Here is a 24,075-nt window from a genome sequence, read left to right on the forward strand (position 1 = left end):
GTTAATTAAAACTATATAAAGCCACGCGATATTATCTGGATATCAAATGTTTCCTCGTGTCCACGTGATCAATCGGTATATCGTAGCTCATAATAAACATTCGTGGTGACATAACTGTCTGTAAATATTATTGCACCATATTAGTAAACATATTGGAAATAATCGGTATAACCTTCAATACTAAAGAAAGATATAAATCTGTAGACTCTGATAGACTTCCACGCTGTGCGGAAGCTTCTAACTGCGACAGATATAAACGTCCCTTGAAAAACCAATCATTTCTTATTCAACGAAAGAAGGAAACAGGAAGGGGCGGGTATTCGAGCAAACAGGATCTCACTCTATTTTCTTTATCATCGAAATTGACAAATTTGAGATCGCTGTCCTTCGACACGCGACCAAAAGGTCTAAGAGAGAAGAAAAGGAAGGAACGGCGAAGATTTGAATGAAGAGATTTGCACGTGAAAATGCGACAACGATCCGCGAGAAATTTATAGTCTCAAGTCTGGCTATGTTAACCGGCTGAATAATTCGTGGCATGTAATTTAATATTGCAGCGTGTGGCTGAATTAAATACGTCAGCCGACGTATTCGTTGGAATGCGTTCACGATTAGATAAAAATGCCAAGCGTGTAGAAGAAGTCGGGGCCAAGCGTACAAGTCAGGGCCCAGCGTCATCTACCGTTCGTAAAAAGCGTAATTTTGTTACGCGCGACACTGACGCGACGCGCTCGCGAGCGTAAACGCGACAATTCTCCTCCGCGACGTTATTATCTCTCGTTGATCGTCACACGGCGTTCCCGTCATTGAGGAAGCTCGATTATGCAATTTCGTTACGTACGCACCTCCGCCATGGTGTGAAACACTCATACATGGAATACAAATGTCTGCACATGTAGAGGGATGGTACAGGGCCATATAGAAAATTGTGCATCGTTATCGTCGTCGATGGCTCGGTCAGGCTGACGATAATTTGGCAAAATGTTTGTTTGTTCGTTTTATGTTGAAAAGTAAAAATTAATATGGTTGAAGTTTTGAAAATAATGTAGGAATTTTATTGTGAGATACTTGATTATCGTTAATTATTGCGTAATATCTACTTATCTAATTATATACAAGGCCGAGTTAGTCGTGGATTATGAAGATGTTTGGAGTTAAATTACTTTCTACGTTTACGAGGATATTACCGAGGATTGGTTTTCTTCGCCTAATTCTTCATCTGAAAGCTTAGTTTCCATTTTCTCATGTGGATCATTGAGAGTGAAATTAGCGGGAAAGATCACTATAATGTAGGTTACTGATATTTTGAATTTGATAAACAATTTGCTTGCAATTTGCATATGTTACAAATATATCGTTGTATGTTTTTACAAAGCATGAAACAAATTGAAGTTTCTTCCAAAAGTACCTGTTTGTAAAATTAAAAGTAAGATTAAAATCTTTTTATTCTTCTTAAAAGAACATACGTGGGCATAAGTTATAATAAGATATAAGATTCTTCTGCGATCTTCTAATTGATGGAAGAATCGACAATGACGTTGTATTCCTATGTCGTCGATATTTCTTTTCTCTTTACGAAGCGAATATATAGTGGACAGTAAATATATTTGACAGTGGACGTTGGACATTTGGAGCACAATGATTCAGCCAACACTGAGTTATATCTGAGAATAGACGACATCAACGTGAAGTTATCGAGCATGGAGCTTTGATTAGATGAAACAGATGATTGTTAGCTATCGACGATTAGCTTTGCATTAGACATGCATGACAATATTGACAACCGTAACTGACATTATTAATAAGAGATACGATAGGATACTCTCAAGGGACAGGGACAGATTCATGGAACGTTGTGACGGTGAACGGAAATGTGCTTCTTGAAGATAAGTAGAATCAGGCCTCGTAAGGTCAGACACGTGGCATGCGCTTCAATCATCTCCAATATTCACAAACCTTTAATCTTTTAGACCTTCAACATCTCAACGCGTATATCTTACACTACTGGTAAAATCATTACAGCGTCGGGCAAAAGAATTGAGATCGGTCTTTTCTTATAAACAATTAACCAGGTATTTTTAATTACCACAGACCGGAGATTGAAGATAAGATTGGAGAAAAAAACCAGGAACTTACAATATCAGAATATTAGATGGTAGAAAAATAAACATGAGCGTTAGGTAACTAAATGTCAGTAATAAACAAAAATCTCAATGAACAGCAACGTCGTATAGGGAAATACTTTTCAATGGAAAATTGTTTATCTTGAAACCCATAAAAATCTTGGCTACTCCTCGACTACTCTTCAAAAGAGATTTAACTCTGGTTTCTATCGACGACACAAAGAGACCGCGAACGCGTACAATGTTCCAGTAAACACATTGATTTAAGACTTCCGCTTGTCGTATAGTCATCGTAACACTGTGTATCTTTATGCAAATTCATATTTTTGCGAATATAATTTAAAAAAAAAAGGTATAGCCTTCGTAGAAAATTATATCGGACATTATAGAAAGCTGTACGTATTAGGTCGACCGAAAAGTTTCTTTCGTTTTATAAGCAAATAATGGATGCACAACATTATCCGTTTTATATTATTTTATCGAATTATGATCCATTTTGTTCTATCAAAATAAAGATTACAACGTTCGACAGATTAGATTTCATGTTTGTATAAATATGCGTTGTAAAAGACGTGTCTGTCAAATAAAGACACTTTTTGGACAATCTAATACTTTGAATATTTCATATACGTTTCCATATTATGTACACTCCGTGCAATTCTGCACTTTCTCACATTCCCATGAATGTAAAACCGCAAACTCTATCTATCACCGACGCGCTGATGCTCACAAAATCAACCGCCGCGATAAACTATGGTTACACAGAATCACTTGCAACCTTTTCCCATTAAGTAGCCCATACGCGTATATATTAGGTTGTTCGGAAAGTTTCTTTCCCTTTATAAGGAAATAATAGACGTACAATGTTTTTTGTTTTATATTAGTTTATTGAATTATGCACAAACATGATAATAGAAATGTGACGAAATGGATCATACCTAATTCAATAAAGTAATATAAAACAGTTATAAAACGAAAGAAACTTTTCGGACAATCTAATATGTATTTTTCACATTTTTCATATGTTTGATAAAAGTTATGTTTCACGAGCCTGTAACGATGTGTACGGAAACTCGTGTCAGAGTTCACGGGACATTTAACCGTGGAAGGGCAAGCATGACTCGAAACTAAAATCCTGTTGAAGCGAGCCATTAAAATATCGGTCATAGAGAGGATCAGGAGGGCATGACAGAGCACGCCGCTGGCAATTTATTTCGACGGAACGAGAGTTGCCGTCGACACACACCGCTCGTTAAAATCGTTGACGAACAGCCGCCGCGTACCTTTGTGTCTGTATCATTTGGATCAATAGAGAGAGGCTGAGCATTCGTCACCAACTACGTCCGCTCGCCTTCGATCCGTCCTGTTTTTCGACCACGTTTCCTCGCAGTTCTTCCCTTCTTTTTTCGCCAACAGTGCTAGTAATATGGGAATTGATAAAGTAAAATCGATCTTCCGGTATCTTTCAGCTTACTTATACGGTAGGGAAGAAAGATAAATAGACAGATAGTAGAATGAGGTATCGATAAAACGCTCCAGTTAATTTAACGAATACGTATACGCTTAGTGGACTGCGGATTTTTGTACAAATGCGACTAGGAAGAAATGGAAGTATAGAAAATTGTTTTATCTACTAAATATTATTGCACGGACTATTAGCTGCTTTGGATATTTCGTACATTTTTCTAAATTATTTCTGCTCGCTTTCTTGCGCTTTTGAGTTTCTCATAAACACAGAGAATCCGCTAATCCTCATAGTGTCCGCCTAGATTATTTACGGGAAATAGTTGAAATTATCATTTACGTTTTCGCGATACCTGTTTCTACTATTTTTACCTCCAACCGTGGCATTCAGATTGCAAGAAAGATGAGGTTGTGTTTAGAGATTGAGAAGATTCGAGGAGGATCGAATGCAGTGCTATGGAATTCTCAGAGTTTCAAGGATTCTGATAACTCTCATACGATGATAGTTGGTTGTTTCTATTATGTGTTTTTAAATCTAACGGAAACAGATCGTAGGAAAAACATTTTCGATTTGACTCACGATCTATCGACCGACTCGAACAAGATTCCGCGAGTGTCGAGAACCACTGGCTACGCGCCAATCTATTTCGCTTATTTCCGCGACACGTTCGGTATTGCAATCACCGTTCCGAGTCGACGAGAGGTCGAGACAATTTACTGCACTGCGGCTAGGCAAAATCTTCTCCTGCAACGAGTGACAATTATCGCATCGCGCGCGCACATGCACCGACCGATCGATACACGGCGCGTAGAGCCATCCTGTCCGATGTATCTCGCGAAACTTTACGCAGTTCCCTGTTCGCAGTTTTTTTTCCAACCTCCGATATATATATATAATAAATATAAATATATATACATATAACGTTGTCAAAATAAATAAGCAGACGTACAGAAATAAAGATAGAAAAAAAAATTGGGAACTAGAGCGCACGATTAAAAATGCAGAAAATTGAAAATTAGAATACAAAATTAAACAGTGAAATTAATAAAAGCGAAATTAAAAATACAGGACACGAAGAATTACAGTGCGAAATTCAGGGTACGCAGAATTAAGTATTAGAATATATTAGATCGTCCGAAAAGTTTCTTTCGTTTTATATTATTTTATCGAATTATGATCCACTTTTTTCTATCAAAATAAAAATCACAACATTCGACAGATTAGGTTTCATGTTTGTATAAAGATGCATCGTTGTAAATGACGTGTCTGTAAAAGAAAGACACTTTTCGCACAATCTAATAGAATACAGGAAATTAAGAATTAAAACGCAAAATTAAGATACGAGAAATCACCGATTAAAGTACAATAAATGTAAAAGAATAGAAAATTTAGAAGGAGAATATGGAACTAAAAATACAAAAAATTGGAAATTAAAATACAGGGTTAAGACCAAGTACAGAAAGTTAAGGATTAGTATACAAAACTAACGATCGAGCTACAGAATTTTGTCTAACGGTATAAAGAGCAAAACTAAATATCAAAGAATTCACCTATTTTTATGTTGCTGAGTATGAGTAGTAGTAACTGTAGGTCAATCGATCAATCACGTTTCAGTATCTTCTGTGTCGAAGGACTAGGGGTGCGACCCTTACGAATTTCTGATCTGTCGTCTACTTTCTAAGGCTTGAACCAAAGAAATACCATCCCTTTGTGAAACGTTTTATCGATGCCCGCGTTAGAGTCCGTCATTTGTATGCGCTCAAACATTCGAGAAAACGAGATTACGCCAATTCACGGGTAGATATCATGGCAAACATTTCTCTGCAAATGGTCCTCGAATGTTTCCCTGAAGTCGTTCACCTCCATAAAAGCACGCCCTTCGATTTAAATACCCCAGACACGGGAAAATAGCAGTAATCGTTTGCGTTTATTCGCTAGATCGAAAGGAACTTTATTCTTCGCTCAATTCGTTCTCAATTTATAGCAAACTTGATATTACTTTTAATAGAAATATTTCAATTATCGTATACTTTACGAATACGCTGCACCATTCGATGCTTTCATAAACGTATGTAATAACTTTATATAAATATGCTGGTAATTTTCATTACACAACATATCGGTGTATACGTTTCCCTCTGATATTCCGATTAAAACGAATAAAGCTTTATACGTAACAATCAATCGAAATGTCGTTACTTCAAACAATTTATGAAAAACTGCGAAAATATACAGAATGCACTTAATACGCGGAATTTGATTTATTTACGAAAAAGCGTGCAGATTTCATCTTCCCGAAAGCTAATGAATTCGCGAAGAATTAACGAACGAATGTGAAACTTCGAATTGGATGTTTTCAAATTTAAGTAAACGTGATTTCCTACTTCTCCTACTCTGATATATCGTTTCATCCCGAATGAAAATAAATTATATCGCATTTACCTATGTATGGAAGAATAAAGATCGATTTACTTTTCATTCATGGCTCGATTAACAAATCGCTATAATAGTCGCAAGACTCGTCGATTCAGCGTCGTCCTTCAGTTTATAAAACTGTACAAGAAAAACATCGATGGACGTCGAACGGATGAACAATAGCGTCCTTCACAATAGAAATCGTGATTTACATCGCGAGTTATTCGTTCAAGGATCGAAACGATCCGGGAACCGGACGATTTTCAGTGACACGCCTTCGTTAAACCGGTACCGGAAGTAGTCGTTACTCAAACACCAGCCAGCCGAGGTCGCTCTTGAAAATTAGGCTCGCGGCTACACCGTGGCCTCGTGTAATCGATTCACGCTGCCCACTATGCCCACGTGTTTCCAAAAGCCTAACACGTTGCGCTTCTGCGTGTTCTCATGGCCGACTTCGCCGGTCGTGCGATCTAAACGCAATATAGAGCGAAAAGTCGTCCACTGGGATATTCGGTTTATTTTTGGAAAATATTATTCTAAGAACTGTTAAACGATCGTGGAAATAAGAAGCTGGACGCATCAAAGCTTCGAAGCTTCAAAGGAAGATGGAATGCTGGCACTTGCAATTGAAGTTTATCGTAAAATTAAAAACTGCTTGGTGTTAAAGGATCGCGATCAATTAAATTACGTAAAATTAGAAAATTCTCACGTATCGTTTAATTAAAAATCGAAAGTGAAACGATTAATCCGCGCTTCTTATATTCCATGAATTTTATTCAATTTATATTTCTTCGCTTCGAATATATATATTTTTCATTGTCCTTGAATATTTCGCCCTTTCAAGCGCGTTAAACGTTCGAAAGGAAGTTTTACAGCCACGTGAACCTAGGAACACTGGACGCAACCAAAGAGTCATGAAAATATTTATTTGTTTAATTGAATCTTTCACTTGTCATTGTATAGCATCGATTTTTATTTTTCTGTTAATTTTCTTCCTTATTTTTTTTTTTTTTCGTTCGCTCTCATCTCATGTTTTTTTTATCATCTCATTTTTTACAGCATGGCCGCTCAGACTCGTACAGGGTCGCAACGCTACCGAAAATACGCGACGACAACAAAACAGCCGACGGGATGTACAAGGTATTCACTGCGTGACTTCCGGTCCGCGGTGGCTCTCCATTTTTGTGTTACGCCGGCAATTTTCGCCGGTGCTTGCTTCATCGACGACGGATCTTCCAATCCTGTCCTCGTTTCTATCGCAATCACTCTCTTTCTCTTCGCGAATCTTCGTAATTCTGTCTGCAAAAGATGCTCCGTCACTTCTGTCGTGTGGCTTCTCTCTGGTTTCTCTTCCTCGACGTTCTCAACTAACCATTTTCCTCGTCATTCTACTCTAACAATCACAGGAGATCCGCGACACAATTTTCCGTAATATTCTTTCATAGAATTTCTTCTAAAACCTCTTTCGTATCTTTGCTCTTTCTATTCCTTTTCGAACGAGACACTTTTATCAATGTCTCCGCTCTGTTCCTCTGCGAAGGGAGGAGTCTTATTTTCTCTATGGTGACTGGTACTAACGCATTCTTTTTTATATACACTGATGTACAAAAGTTTTCAGCTGCTATACACGTCTTTCGCTTTATATCGCAAGAGTGATACGAAGAAAATTTTAACTAATATCGGTAGAAAGCTGTGATAAGTAAAAGAAAATGGTACAACAAGTTGTTATACGATCACATGATATTAGTTAAAATTTAATTGAAATTTGTTGAACATGTCGATTTTCCAATATAAGATGAGAAGTCTATAGAGCTGGAGATTTTTGAATATTACTGTATTCTGCACAGTATTATTTAATACTCGCTATGACACTGACTACTAACACAATGTATATAATTAATTTATACCATTTAACAATTAATATACATATATATATTACTGTGACATTACGATTCGTGGCTGAGGAATATTCTCTTTGGAATTTCGCCTGTCGCCTACTTTCTGGAACTTAATGACTCTATTTAGAACAATTGACTGATACCAGGGATGAAGGGTTGAAACTGGTCTCCTGACGATTCTGTATGATCGTGGAAACGAAACATCTTGTAATTAACGATCGTACGATTAATTATTGTATCTGAAAGATTGTATTGTAAATATTTCTTATGCGAAGTGGTGTTGGAATGAAAAGTAATTTTGTATGGTGAAGGATATCCTTAGGGTGATCCTTATACTTTGATAAGGGCACTTTCTTTTTAACGAAGATTGTGGTATTATCATAATTTTGAAATAAAATAGTTTTGAAATATTTAAAGATTTTCTGATTTCTCTAGTTAGAAACTTATTCTGAAAGCTTTAACTAATTTGATGAATGTGTTATGAGATTTAAAGAATTAAATGTTATATCATCAATGTGAAATATCAATATTCTAACTTGAACATTTATTCTGGGAACTTAAACTAGTCTCAGAAGTGTTAATTAAAGTATTAAGTATTCTCTTGTTATTTTCCTTATAATTCTTCCATACAAAAAAAAATCGATATTTTTACCATCTTCGTTAAAAATAATATTCCCAAAATATTTTTATTATAGGATATTAAACAAAGTGTTTATAACTTCAAGCTTAAGAAACTGGCTTTACTCTCAATTGCTAATAGCGTTCGCCTAGATTCAACGTAGCACCAAACTTGAGAAAATAAAACGGGCTTCACCTAACATCTCGCTAACTCACTTTCACCTTTGATTAATCTGTTCTATGTCATTTTTGCAAAACAGTCGCGGCGGAAGAATCCAAAGCGGAGAACGGACAATTTAGAGGACCTGAAACAGGAGTTGGACATTGACTTCCACAAAATTACACCCGAGGAACTATATCAAAGATTTCAGACACACCCCGAAAACGTAAGTACATTCACATTCTTAACCCTTTCGCGGCCAAATCTTCTCTTTCTTTTTCATCTCCGAAAAAAAATTTTGTTTATCAATGACTTATAACAAGTCATTTTTTGAAATCCTATTTGATTTATCGAAGTCCTATTTGAAATCATTCTCTGATAGTTTGCATAGAAAAAAAGGTCAAGACCAGCTCTACTGAAAAGCAATACATTGGTCGTTTGGTTAAATAAAAATCTCCATGAACTTTAGAAAATTGAATGTTCTAACGATCAATATTTTAATTCGAAAATTTACTCAGAACTTCAACCGAGACAGAGAAAATTTTAAGGCTGTTTACTTTGAATCGCACTTGAGATCTATGTAACATTACATGTGTGGAATTTGAAGGAGTCAATCTTTGCTTCTCATGAAATATTATTTAAAAAAAAAATGTGAAAGAATCAAATGAATTAAAAAAAAAAATCCTTCGAATCGCGTTCTTCTAGCCAATTTAGAGAACTTTGTGAGTGTTTACACTGAATCGTACTTGAGGTATAACGTTACATGTGTGCAATTTGAAAGGGTCGACCTTTGCTTCTCAGAGAATATTGTAAAAAAAAAAAGAAAATACGAAAAAATGAAATGATTTAAGAAAAGAAAATCGTTGGAATCGCGTTCCAGTTTAGAATAATTACTTGGTGCTGACGCGAGCCGAGTTCTCTTTCTTTCTTTCTCTGCGACCGAGTCGCGCGCCTCGATCGATCGGGTTATTTAAAGCTCTCGAGTATCATCGCTGACACGAAATTCCTGATGTCCCTTATTTAGCGAGGCCGATAATTGTGGAACGCGTTGCAATCGTTAACACAAGACGTGAATGGGTTGATTGAAAAATTAAAAAGAAAAAAATAGTACATATATGTGTTAAAATATCGCTATAGCAAAATTTCAATATCTACTAAAATTATCTAACTCTTCGTTAAAATTTCTGATTGGAGAATATGTAGTCTGTTATTAATTTGTCCAAATAATTAATACCATCCTGGATATAATCATTGCGTACAACGATTTTGTGTACGATAATGAAGAATGGTTTCAATGATTATTTATCTGGTCCTTGCTACCGTTATGATTATCCGCATTAATTTGGAAATGATGTTGGTTCATGATGTTCGTTGAAAGAACAAAATAGATATTCGAGGAATATTGAGAGTTCGAATAGATAGATGTTGTTAAAACGATAATAGATTGGGTATCAATAAACATTGATAATTCAGATTCTTATAATTTTACGTTAAAGGTACTACATTGGGATATTATTAGAATTTGAACGACTATAATCAAAGAGTGACCGAACGCTAACTGTAAACAGTACTTGTACTCATTTTACACAGAGTAAGAACTATAATCAATAAATAGGAAGAAGGTACAGAACATCGCAATCTAATCCAAAATAAAGGTCAAACTTCATAATCCACACAGTATTTGAGAACTTAATATCCAAACTATCGTAACACTGCTTCGATTTGGCAACAATTATAAATCGCAATAGACCTCAAACTTTACCAAAGAGATACTCTAACAAATCAAACATAATGCTACAAACATGATGAACTAACGATAAACTATTTTTGTTTCAGGGCCTCAGCCATGCGAAGGCAAAAGAGAATTTAGAGAGGGACGGTCCAAATTCGCTGACCCCACCGAAACAAACGCCCGAATGGGTTAAATTCTGTAAAAATCTGTTCGGTGGTTTCGCGTTACTGTTGTGGATCGGCGCGATCCTCTGCTTTATCGCGTACTCGATTCAAGCAACGACCAGCGAAGATCCAAATGACGACAATCTGTACCTGGGTATCGTGTTAGCGGCGGTGGTCATAGTTACAGGCATATTCTCGTATTACCAGGAAAGCAAATCCAGCAAGATCATGGAATCGTTCAAGAACATGGTACCACAGATCGCGACTGTAATTAGGGAAGGCGAGAAACTGACATTGAAAGCGGAAGAACTGGTACTTGGAGACGTCGTGGATGTTAAATTCGGCGATCGTATCCCGGCTGATATCCGTATCATCGAATCGAGGGGCTTCAAGGTGGACAACAGCTCTCTGACCGGAGAATCCGAGCCGCAATCCAGGTCTCCAGAGTTCACGAACGAAAACCCATTAGAAACGAAAAATCTCGCATTCTTCTCGACGAATGCCGTTGAAGGAACCGCAAAAGGTGTTGTGATCTGCTGTGGTGATCAAACTGTAATGGGAAGGATTGCTGGTTTAGCGTCCGGCCTTGACACCGGCGAAACTCCGATCGCTAAGGAGATCCACCATTTCATCCATCTGATTACTGGCGTAGCTGTATTCCTTGGTATTACGTTCTTCCTTATCGCCTTCATTCTTGGTTACCATTGGCTGGACGCTGTTATCTTCTTGATTGGTATTATTGTGGCTAACGTACCGGAGGGTTTACTAGCGACCGTGACCGTGTGCCTGACGTTGACCGCCAAACGTATGGCGTCGAAGAATTGCTTGGTTAAGAACTTGGAGGCAGTGGAAACCCTGGGCTCGACATCGACCATCTGCTCGGACAAGACTGGCACACTCACGCAGAATCGTATGACCGTTGCTCACATGTGGTTCGACAATCAGATCATCGAAGCTGACACAACGGAGGATCAGTCTGGACTTCAATACGATCGTACCAGCCCTGGATTCAAAGCTCTGGCGAAAATTGCTACTCTGTGCAACCGTGCCGAATTCAAAGGTGGCCAGGAAGACAAGCCTATCCTGAAGAGAGAAGTGAACGGCGACGCTTCGGAAGCTGCTCTGTTGAAATGTATGGAACTTGCTCTTGGTGACGTTATGGGCATTAGGAAACGCAACAAGAAAGTCTGCGAGATTCCGTTCAACTCTACCAACAAGTATCAAGTTTCTATCCACGAATCGGACAACCCAGACGATCCTCGACATCTTCTCGTGATGAAGGGTGCGCCAGAAAGAATTCTTGATCGTTGCTCGACTATCTTTATTGGTGGCAAGGAAAAGGTACTTGATGAAGAGATGAAGGAGGCATTCAATAACGCTTACCTGGAACTTGGTGGCCTTGGTGAACGTGTACTCGGTTTCTGCGACTTCATACTGCCGTCCGACAAATTCCCGATCGGCTTCAAGTTCAATTGCGACGACCCCAACTTCCCGGTTGATGGACTCCGCTTCGTGGGCCTGATGTCTATGATCGACCCGCCCAGAGCTGCGGTGCCCGACGCGGTCGCCAAGTGCCGTTCCGCCGGCATCAAGGTCATCATGGTAACCGGTGACCATCCGATCACTGCCAAAGCCATTGCCAAATCTGTCGGCATCATCTCTGAAGGTCAGTTTTCTTGGTAGTTCCTTTCTTTCATTTATTTGCTTTTCTTCTAATCCATCCTTCACAATTGGTTATATCGAGGAGATTCTGTTGGAGTTATTTAGTTGTTTTTAGTGAATTTTTTTATAGATTATGTCTAGGAGATTTTTATTAGGAGATTCCATTGTTTGAAGGGAGATTTTCTGCAGAAGATTATACTATATAACAATTGTTTGATATCTATGGTGTGGAAACATCAGTAATGAAAAGCAAATACAATTTCTTTCTCGTTGAACCTGTATCTGCGCGTTACTTCCGCTTAGAAAGGAGCGAAAATTTAGTTAAAGCAAAGTAACCACCGAAACTATTTAACCAAATTTAATCAAATTGCCACATTTACATCCGAATCTCCTCGTTTCCCAAATCGTTTCGGTATACCGCGTAGTCAAGCAGAAGAATGCAAATGAGAATTTCCCCTTCGACTCTGCCCCTTCTTATAAAATATTCATAAATCCGCAGCAGCTGTTAGGAACCTGATAAGTAATTTCGATCCTACACTTCCCCAGAGAGTGGATGGTTGCGAAAATTTATTGGAAAATCAGTTCGAAGCGCCGAGCATCCTAGCTTTCTTAGAAGAAAATACTTAGATTGAAAATGATATTTTTGATCAGGTAACGAGACCGTCGAGGACATTGCTCAACGGTTGAATATCCCGGTATCCGAAGTCAATCCTCGCGAGGCTAAAGCTGCCGTTATCCACGGAACCGAACTCAGGGAACTGAACTCCGACCAACTGGACGAGATTCTCAGGTACCACACCGAAATTGTGTTCGCCCGTACCTCGCCACAGCAGAAGCTCATCATCGTCGAAGGCTGCCAACGAATGGGTGCTATCGTCGCTGTAACTGGTACGCTATTTTACTTTATTCTTTACCCTTTTCTGTGAATAATATTTTGCATCACTGTGAACGTTTGTTTCAAATCCAACGTGATTGTTTCGCATAAATGCAAACGATTCAATCCCACCACTATGGCTCTATTGTCAAAAGCAATCTCTGTCGGGTCTATGAATAGATCATTGCTAGATATTCCCTTTTCTAATCATGGGAATATACAATAAATAAAAATATAGATTAGATAGTTCGAACGTAACATACTAAGCAAACCATTTGACCAGTTTGAACGCAACAATCAGTTCAAACAACTTCATACCTGAACCGAATGATCTTACGTTATAATATTTCTCTGAATAATCCTCTTTAAGTTCTTTGGAGTGCACTGACTCTTAAGGTAGAAACACGTTACTCTCGCGTCACGTGAAATCACGTAACAACGGGTTATTTCACGTGACGTTCGGAAAGTGTGAGCCGGTATATTTCCATCGTTTTAAATCCGTTGGAAACAAGTCAGCGTCACGCCACGCTGTTTACGGCATTTCGCGTATCGTCGCGTGTAAAAGCAGACATCAATTCCGCGACGTCTGGCAGTTTTAATGTCGCGTGAGCAGCGCAGACAATGGTGGAATTATTAATAGAAAGTGCGAGGAAACGTACAGTGTTATTTAACGAAAAATCCTGCGCCTCTGTGAATCAGAAGATGCTACGAGAGGCTTGGGAAGAAGTTAAAAATATCTTGTAAGTACAAACATCGTAATTATTTAAAATTTCTACGTATTTATACAAACAAAATCTAGATGAATTCAAATAATGCTAGTTTGCTATTGTGTTTTATAAACTTATTAATCCTTTGTTTCTAATCTACCTCTACGAACCATATTTATTTGCCATGGTACTGTGCCATCGGAGGAGTCCAAATATTCCTTAAAATATTCACGAATTCGAAACGTTGTTTGAGTAAAATTTTGTCTCACTTATATTCTTATATTCTTTGTAATGAAGCAGGCAGTTGTAAAATTTCGGTAAAACATCAAGCTCCAACTTGTCACATTTGATGCAGACAGCACGCTGCCAATATGATTTTGTCTGCCACTTCTGCTTATGCTTCTAACTGGTTTCTAAAGACTGTCCAGCAGTTAAAATAGTAAATGCATTTTCTGCAACTCGTCTAACTCGCGACGACCTACAATTAATAATTTTGTTTGCTTCATACAATGAAATACAGTTGAGCCTCGCCATTCTCCACAATAGGAGGGATGCTCGTGGAACATTGAGCTGTTTAGTTTCTAGTTTTCTTCCAAAAGATGATGGAAACTTAGTTAGCATAAACTAAAACTAAAAGTACCGTGGAATGATTGTAATTACAGAATTTTTGAATTAATAGAACGTTTTTTAAAGACTCCTTTGTTGGCTGAGCCATCACAGTTAGGCTTCAAGGTTTCCATATAGAATTACAAACATCTTTTATTATTCCTTTGACAGTACCGAATCCTAGCTTGTAATTAAGAACTATATTTTGGAGAGAATTAACAAAAGTTTGCAGTGAAAAAAGAAATTATTTCAACTAAATACACAGAAAAGAAGCGGAACAAACGGTTAAGTAGAAAAGCGGCGAAGCTGCTAAGAAAATTATACCGCGGGAGTATTTGCTGCTCAGGCAAATAACGTCTCTTTTGCCATTTCTGGGTGCCAGAATGTAAGCATAACGAAACCTTACTTCCTTGGTAAAGCTTTAAAATAAGTATTAATGTTTCATTTTATTTTCTTATTTTATATTTTTTATATTCTTATATATATATTTGTTATATTAGTGTAACATGTTTCAGAACGCATAGTACCATAGGAGAACCTGAGTCGCAAATGTCGGGAAATGATATAATTCAGTAGGAAAATAGTGCAAACAATGAGATTGATACAGACGAAGATCGGGACAGCATAGAAAATGCAGACGGGAGCCGAATCAGTTCAGTCCAGATCAGAAAAAGAAATCTACGGATAACATAGAAGGGATAGGAGTATTAGAAATTACAAAAAGCAATAAATGCCATAAGCCTATGTCGAAAAGTATGGCGGAAGAAATGATAGATAGTATTGGTAGTAATAGAAGATGTGAAATAAAGAGAAACTCATATATTCTTTTGAAGTATGGCAAGAATGACAGGGCAGTTACCATGATACGAGTAAAGTGAAATCAAATTCACTTTGAATAATGTAGAATTACAAGCAGAGATCTGAAATCAACAGAAACAAGATTTCTGTCCTGACCAAGCATCCCATTCTCGGCCAGAATCTTCATATACGTTATGGTTGGCTGTAATATCAATAATTATTTTAATGAAAATAATTAACGAAAGAATACATTAAATTTTATTATAAATATACCTTGAACATACTGTTAATCTTTCACGAGTGCTTATAGTTCTATGAAACTTTTTATTCTCTTTTCTTTATATCATTTTCAGTTAGACCATGCAAAATTCAAATTCGTCCTTAATCATTCTGAAACACATATTGTATCAACTAGGGTGTTCTTCTGATTCTTTAACTAAATTCGTTCTCTGTTTACATTTATTTCCTATAGCCAAATTGATCTACGTGTTCTATTCTGAATCAGAAATGCTGCAAGATTTTGTATATCTTCCTCTTAATCGGAAGAGCTACCTGCTTGAAGTTTCACATTCCATTATTCACAAGAGACGATGTGTTATTAAATAGTTTCCAAGGTATAATGTGATACAAAAATAATAAATAAATCCTACCTATGATATTACGTGCTATCGTATGCAATGCGGTAACACATGATTTCACGTGTATGTAATGTGCCTCTACCTTTGCTGTAGCGAACTGCAGCTTGTTTATTACCTGTGCTGCATTTGACCAAATCCTCTTTTGATTTATAATACGGAAAATTCTACATTACACTTGTTAATAATCTTAATGAATCCTCACATACATATAACAATGATCTTGTGTATTAGACTCGGTTAATTCCTTGAGCCATACGTGGATTATTACTTAAATGAGTAACTAACAAACATTTGAAATCCTTTGCCATATTCACTGTTATACTTACACTGAATCCCCTACTAATTCTTCCAATTAATTCTACAAATGCCATTTCCCTTGTTTCAATAAATTTCTGACATTCTAGATTTTCCTAAAACAGCAAACTTCAAAACTAACTTCTTTTTGTTAATTTTTACGCAACGTAGAATCCTACAAATTCTTACAACCAAGAATATTATGACCAACCCACGCGATTGCTCCTACTATCTGTAACATTTCATCTCAACAACAAAACCTTCGCCCACTATTCCTAGAGGATCATTTCACATACAACTTGGCGTTCGATTAACTTGCAATTGCATTATGATCTATTAAATAATTCTAGGTGATGGTGTGAACGATTCTCCTGCGTTGAAGAAGGCCGACATTGGTGTAGCCATGGGTATCGCTGGTTCTGACGTGTCCAAACAAGCAGCCGACATGATTCTGCTCGATGACAACTTCGCCTCGATCGTGACCGGTGTCGAGGAGGGTCGACTGATCTTCGACAACCTGAAGAAATCCATCGCGTACACCCTCACCTCGAACATCCCCGAGATCTCACCTTTCCTGGCGTTCATCCTTTGCGACATTCCTCTGCCTCTTGGTACCGTCACTATTCTCTGCATCGACTTGGGAACGGACATGGTGAGTCGCATTTTACCATTCGCGTTTCGATCATCTCTATCACATGTTAGACATGCTCGAAACGCAAACAGCGAAGATTTCGTATCGAATTCGGCGACTCCTCGACGAGTTTCGTATTCCGATGAAATCGATTGAGGTGTCGTTGACATTCGACTATTCTTAATCGAAGATTTTCAGCATTGCGTAATTGTCTGAATATTTATCATTGGAATAATCGATTCCATTTGTCCGTGAAATAGTCCATACGTGCGGATTGTGTGTTTAAAAACGATGAATTGCCAGGTGCCAGCCATATCCTTGGCGTACGAGCATGCAGAATCGGATATCATGAAGAGAAGGCCTCGTGATCCTTATCGAGACAACCTCGTCAACGAAAGGTCTTTCATTTTTTAATTTGCGGGAGAGATAGCTTCTCGAAGTACATCGAGTTAGACTCGTGCGATTGTTTAGGACAAGCTAGAGCTCCGGTAATCGCAGTATCGCCAGAACAACCATCTAGGAACATCCCTTTGACGAGTGAAAGCTAGTTTTTATCGATTTCAGTTATTGTACCCTTTTTATTTAGGTGGCCATGTTCGCGGAAACCAATTTGCAGAGGAATCGCTACACATACGAGATAATTTGTTGTCTCTCTGTTAAATTATTGGAACTCGAGAATCTTGATCCTGTTTGAGATCTTGAGACGCGTTAATTTCTGTTTGATCGAACTTTGAAAAATTTGTGTTGAGACTAGATCTTTTAATTATGTTTTGTGTTATATATATTTAGATGTGAGTTTAGAGATAGAAGAGGTTTCATTTAGGATCAAGGTACTCGTACTTTCAGATATAATCAAGTTTTTCCAGCGAAAGCAGAGTCGATCTGACGAGCCAGATACGAAAGAAGAAATTCTCGAAGGAATTTTGCAAGATCATCGAATTGATGATCCGGGGGAAAACCGGTCCCAAAGTACATCCTTTTTCATCCCTTCACACTTCCTGCCTCATTGCTCCGATCGATTTGGTTCTCTCAGTTGATTTTTTGCTTACCTTTTCTGCGTTCTCATCGTATGATACTCACTGGTCGCAAGAATGCTGACTGATCACGTTGTAATTAGAAGATAATTATTGCAATTTGAAGCTAACCGTATTTGGGGAAACTCACGAACCGTTACAACAAACATAAAATTCCTCAAAGAGACTATACAAATTTTGTGAAAATGACAGAGAAAGAATGTTCTCCACTTTTGTATCAATTCTTTTTTATTTATATTTCTTTTTGAATCCGTGAATCTGAAAATAATGAGGATAGTCAGCATCCTTGTATCGCGGGTCAGCAAGAAACGATACTCATCATTGTTCTAACTATTGGCGTTGTTACTGAGCCTGTTGATAATGTGACGTCAGGTACCAGCCATCTCACTTGCCTACGAGGAGGCAGAGAGCGATATTATGAAGCGACATCCACGAAACCCCTTCACTGACAAGCTAGTTAACGAAAGGTAACACATCAACAACATAACCGAGTCTTGACAAAAAAAAATGAACTACTACTACTGCTACTACTACTACAACTACTACTACAACTACTACTTACTACTATTACTACTACTACACCACTGATACTTTTTATGGTCAGAAAGAGTAATCGGTGACGTGATCTGCTTGATTCTTGAAGTTTCATTCATTTGCACGATTAAATATATCTAACAAGAATTATCACATCGTTAATTTTTTCTTGAATGAAATTTGCTTAAGAATTGAAGGAACGAAATAGATTGAAAATAGAATGAAATAAGTGACACAGTATTGAAAATCTTTTCTAAGAAAATACAACGAAACTTTGACTTCAGGAATCAAGTCACAGAAGAGTCTCCATTACCCATCTATTGGTCGTTACACCTCTTATATTATTCCTATCGTTATTGTACAGTAGCTAGTTCTGTCTCGTATATACTCTCGGACACTATAAGAAAGAAAGAAGAAAAAAAACAAATAACGACACTGAGATATATCACGACACGTTTCTAGCCCAAAAAAAAAAATCGTATAAACTCGTTGTCCGATCATACGCGCAGACCACGAGGAACTGTGAACGAGGTGACAACGATTCTCGTGTTACAAATTAATCCCTAGCCTGATTTTTGTCCGTGTGCATACGAATTGTTCGATGTTGTATTCTTTTCTTCGTGTTCAGTTCTTCTCTTTCTTTTCTTTGTCTTACGTTCCATTCTCTGTTTCTTTTTCCCTTTTTTTTTTTTTTTTTTTGTGGAAAGTTTGTCGAATTAATTAACTGTATTGTGTTTATTGAACGAAATTTCTACGTGAACGACCAAACGGTTGCTGGTTCGCGGGTGAATGCCACTTTTCAACTAAATGCATCGCATTGAAAGAAAGAAAGTAAAAAAAAAAAAGAATATGGATAAAATCCTGCGTTTCGCATTTGAAGAGAAGCATAACTGTCTGAAGGATTGTCTAAAACGCTTTTTCTGTCACAAAGAAAGCTTTTTCGCTCGAGCTTCCACGTGAACGAACGCGTATTTTGAAATAAAACAGGAACATAAGGAAATTTTGGTACATGGTTCTTGTATATACGTATATATATATATATATATATATATATATATATATATATATAATTTTCTATATTTTTCTTTTGTTTCCGTATCTTTTTTCTCCTATGCGTTTCCTCGCTTTGTAAGTTTGTTGGTCGAAACGCTAAAGGCTGTGGGTTTAATTTGTTCCGATGCCTTGGTCGAAGGACTGTCAGACACGCTAGGGGATGATAAATGACCGAATGATCGAACAAGGTAACAGAATGGTGCACGCAGGTATAAAAACACATGAGGGCATTTTGGTGACTGGGTATTATTTACACACTATAGAGCTTTATTATCTACTCTCAACTTTTAATATATTCTCTATCTATCAAAGCTGGATTGTGAATCTTGATCGGTGACGTTTGCTCGTCCACGATTAACCGATTCTACTCGATTTCGATTGTTCGACGAAACAATTTTAATTGAGATCAAACGAGAAGCTTTATCTGTCGTCTGTTCAATTAACTTTATCGATAATCTGTTATCCATATCATCGTTAGATTGCGCACGATATAAGTCGATTATCATAAAATGTCATCTGCAGAGAAAAAGTATTTGCTGGAATTGTTAAAATATCGTAGGACGAGCAATCAGTCAACTTCCTTTTTCGAAGATTTTCCTCATTCCTTCGAATGAACACGAAAAGAAAGACAAAATACAAATATTGCCAGTCAAGCAGTCGCTTCCATAACGATGATCTTCGCTTGTAATTTGTGTGTTATTTCGTTAACGCCAAAGGTAAGCCCATCTCTATCTATTTATTCACTTCCTCTGCCACTTTCTCTATGATACTATTTCTCTACTTCCAGCTCAGCTTTTTCTCTAATCTTCTCGCCACCCTCCCTTTTTATCAAAAAGTTCTGTCGCTGTCATCGATCGTCTGCCACGTTTGGCCCACCACGGACAAGAAAGTCCTTTTCTCTTCTTTTCTCAAAAAAGAAGAAAAACCAGTTGCATCGGTGATGACGTATCGAGATTCAAAGAAGCACAGATCGATTTGCTCGATCTTCGTCGCTTTTCCATTCGATCATTCATATTTTTAATTACCAGACAACACGTCGTCCACGAGTTCCGATACGACACCATCATCATCATCATCATCATCATTATTATTATTACTATGAATCCTCTTTTGTTAGATAGTATTATTTATTACGTAAAATTGTTTACTTCACCTACTTTCTCAATTTCATTGCTTCATCCGACGTTTTATTTTCTAATCTTCTCTCCTTTTTCGCTCTTATCGTCTTGTGTATCTCTTCCTCAGCCAACCTCGACTGCCTTTTTACGCAACAGGCGAAAGTCGTTGCTTTGCCTCGTTGAAACATTAACGACCGATCTTTCGTTTCCCTTTGCTCTTTTTTTTTCTTTTCGATTCTCGATCGCTACGTCCAACCACCCAAGTACAACACGATCCTTCTTTCCAGTCGGCCGATTAAACGGTCCTGAATATAATCGACGATGGTCGTTGAACGTTCGGATATCGTATAAGTCAACTCTACTATCTGCAAGACACTTGTCATTCACTTTTCTTTGATCTGAAGTCGAAAATGGACATGCGCAGACGGAAAGGTGAACAGGTTTACATACTCGTGAAGAGAAACGTGTGGAAGTATCCGATGCAGAACATGACGTAATTTCGTGGTTGTCGCATGTGGTTCTTTATTTATTGAAGATGTTGTTGGCTAAAGAAGATCAGCTACCGAAGTTCCACAACTCAGTTCAATTCCGATTGTTGCTACTTCTGCATCGATCGATTCTCGTCGATCTTGTAATCAAGTGACGGGCTTAATTTTGAGACTTAGTAGTCTAAGGCGAGTCTCGTTGAAAGGAGCGACTGTGGTCGTCGACGAAAGTCTTAACACGTTCGTTTCGAAACTCGACGAAGAGATCGGTGAACAATAAATTTGAAACAGAGTTTCACAAACAGAGTTTGCCAATGTTACACGAAGATTGTTTCTTTCAATATCAGTGACTCGACTCTGCTTGTCTCGCTTTAATCTTAAAAATATCTTTTTATATATAAAAAAAAGTAGCTTTTTATAAAAAGAAGGAAGAGATAAGCGTGCGTATACGATAACACGTGTTAAGATTCTTTATAAATTATCGAAAGATTTAATAATAGATGTTGTTTCTGTTCAACGATGTTCGCCTGTGAGAGTCATAGCTAGTTGAGTCTCGATTCTATTTTATATATAATTGTCTACATAGATCGATATAGTCGTATTATATATGTATATATATATATATCTATAACTGTATATATATATATATATATATATATTATATTTACTATTCATCCCCTTGGTAATTATCTCATTATTATCATTATTATCGTTATTATCTATCAGCATCATTGTCATCATTATCATCGGTATTATTAGCAATTATCGTTGACCCCCTTTTTCTCCGATCATCATCGTAATATCGATCCCGCCATATTCATATAGTCATTATCTTTTCGCATAAAATCCTTTCTCACGATTGTTTACCACACTTCTCTTGTTACTACTGTTTCTTTTTTTTTTTACAATTTACAATAATAACGCCGTCACGACAACACACGCATATTTACTGTTATTACCAGTAACTAATACTATTACTACTATTACTACTACTACTACTATTATTATTATTATTATTATTATTAAACAAAAAAGAAGATAGCTACTACTGTCATTATACTACTTTTTTTAAATACTCTATTGTCACACAGCTGTGCCGCTGCTACTACCTCAATATTTTATATTATCCACTATTTGATCTACTATATCACCTATTTAACCATTTGTTATACTTTCATAAGTTGTATCCACGTATAAGACGAACCGTAACGAACGAGACGAAAGATACTGTGACCGAAAGGAAATACGACAAGATGATTAAGAAAAATAGGAAGAGAGAGAGAGAGAGAGAGAAAGAGAGGGAGAGAAAGAAATACGAAAGAAGTAATCTGAGACGGAACAAAATAAATATGGCACCACTTTGTACCATTTTTTTTAGGCGTCATGATCTCTTCTTTGCAGTTTTTTATTCTTTACAGTCCTCTCACATTTTATTCTGTAATGCGCTGCCTACCGCCGCTGCCTTCTACCACTTCTGCGACTGGCAACTTTCTAACGACCGCTGAACGACCGAGCGAGACATACTTTTTTAATTATTATAAAGATACCCACCTTTCTTCGCCGATCGAAATTTATCATCTGATGCTCGTGGCTCTCACCGGGCCCGATGTGCATTTTATATTAATATAACATGGGAGGAACAAGGCCATTCACGATCCCTCGTGCACCAGAGAGCCTATCTGTTTCTTTTCCATTGAATATGCCGAATATTTTCCGGTTTACTGATTCGTCAACATTTTTCGTTGTTCGAGAATATCGTAAGAGGACAAACGAGCGTTGAAAATGTTGTCGTGACAACGTCTCTCTGTGCAACGAGGGGTCACATGCCTGTGAAGATACGTACTAACAAAACTGAAGCTTAAATTATACGTACTCGAGGTGCAGGAAAAAGTAAGGAAGTCTAGATGTAAGTGATCGTGATTATTCTACACGGAATATTTCTACATAGATCACATTCGTGATTCGAGGAACCTTTTCACGATCCTCCAGTCACATTCAATGTGCGAAATATTACGCGTATCTTCCCTTCGTTTCAGAGGACCGATTCTTCGCACGCTGAATGAAGCAAACTTACAAACTCGCAAAGAAACGATGGAAGATTATATCGTACTTTCGGTATCGATATTGCTACTTTTCATATCTCTACATACGTACAAAGATATTTACGTAATATTATACGTAATTATATATATACGTAACAATAAAAGTTGCAATTCAGCGGAAGATCAGCCCCTTGGTAGTTGTTCCCCAGGAGGAAGCGTACGAAAGCGTTCCTTATAATTTTCCTCTGGGAAGAACGAAACGAGAGGAAGTGTAGGAACCACGGCCAATGGAAAACAGCCACGAATCTCTCTTTTTTTCCTTGGTCAGCTCTGTATTGACTACAAGTGTAAGATCACGTGGCACTTCCTGGCTCTTTCGTCTGCACTTTAATCTTGTAAATATAATGTAAATATGCATACATGTGTGTATATATATCTATCTTGTACGGTGTACGGGGTGCTTGGTACACGTATTTTTTCTAATCAATGGTGGATGGCAGGTGCCGGCCATCTCGCTAGCTTACGAGGCACCGGAGTCGGACATTATGAAACGCCAGCCCCGCGATCCTTACAGAGACAATCTTGTCAACCGAAGGTGGGTCTCCCAACTACCCACCAGAGAAACCAATCTATTATCTAGCAAAAACCCATGCACTCACATCCAAAGCTGCAGACGCATATTAACATTCGAACACGAACACCTACTTACATATAACGTACAGAGAAATATACAGAGATACATGCATATTCATATACAGAAAGACATACACACAGGTACATGGTGCGCTGGATGGTCAAATCTTTGCTGCTGATTATTCTGAGAGACTTTGTTTATAGCTTTACCTCTTTATGTTATTTTCTTTGTTTTCTTTTTTCGGACTGAGAATTTCATAGTTTTTGATAGCTTCTGTATAGAGAAGAGCTTCCTAGATGATCTTAGAATTTTTATCGGAGATTAACCAAGTCAGCGGTGTTCGAGATAAATTATCGTGAATTTCGTAGAATTGTTGAAGTTAGAAGGATC

At 37.5% G+C, this 24,075-nt stretch overlaps 1 protein-coding gene and 1 long non-coding RNA gene across 9 annotated transcripts in view; both read left to right on the forward strand.

The window, feature by feature from the left end:
* Window positions 1-24,075, forward strand: part of LOC126921616 (sodium/potassium-transporting ATPase subunit alpha) — a 166,439-nt gene that overhangs the window by 132,145 nt on the left and 10,219 nt on the right. For 3 of the 8 annotated variants that reach the window (XM_050733319.1, XM_050733321.1, XM_050733322.1), the window contains exons 2-7: window positions 7,063-7,143; window positions 8,780-8,905; window positions 10,516-12,241; window positions 12,889-13,125; window positions 16,505-16,806; window positions 18,192-18,286. In XM_050733319.1, coding sequence (XP_050589276.1) covers window positions 7,063-7,143; window positions 8,780-8,905; window positions 10,516-12,241; window positions 12,889-13,125; window positions 16,505-16,806; window positions 18,192-18,286 — 2,567 coding nt within the window. Of the gene's footprint in view, window positions 1-7,062; window positions 7,144-8,779; window positions 8,906-10,515; window positions 12,242-12,888; window positions 13,126-16,504; window positions 16,807-17,088; window positions 17,184-18,191; window positions 18,287-23,551; window positions 23,647-24,075 lie in introns of all 8 variants that reach the window. The other 5 variants (XM_050733323.1, XM_050733324.1, XM_050733325.1 and 2 more) reach the window with 3 other exon arrangements.
* On the forward strand, window positions 13,135-15,883 carry LOC126921645 (uncharacterized). The gene is made up of 2 exons (XR_007712490.1): window positions 13,135-14,809; window positions 14,940-15,883. It is a non-coding gene; the product is annotated as an uncharacterized LOC126921645 (long non-coding RNA).

This window comes from Bombus affinis, chromosome 11 (assembly GCF_024516045.1).
Source record: "Bombus affinis isolate iyBomAffi1 chromosome 11, iyBomAffi1.2, whole genome shotgun sequence".
NCBI lineage: Eukaryota > Metazoa > Arthropoda > Insecta > Hymenoptera > Apidae > Bombus > Bombus affinis.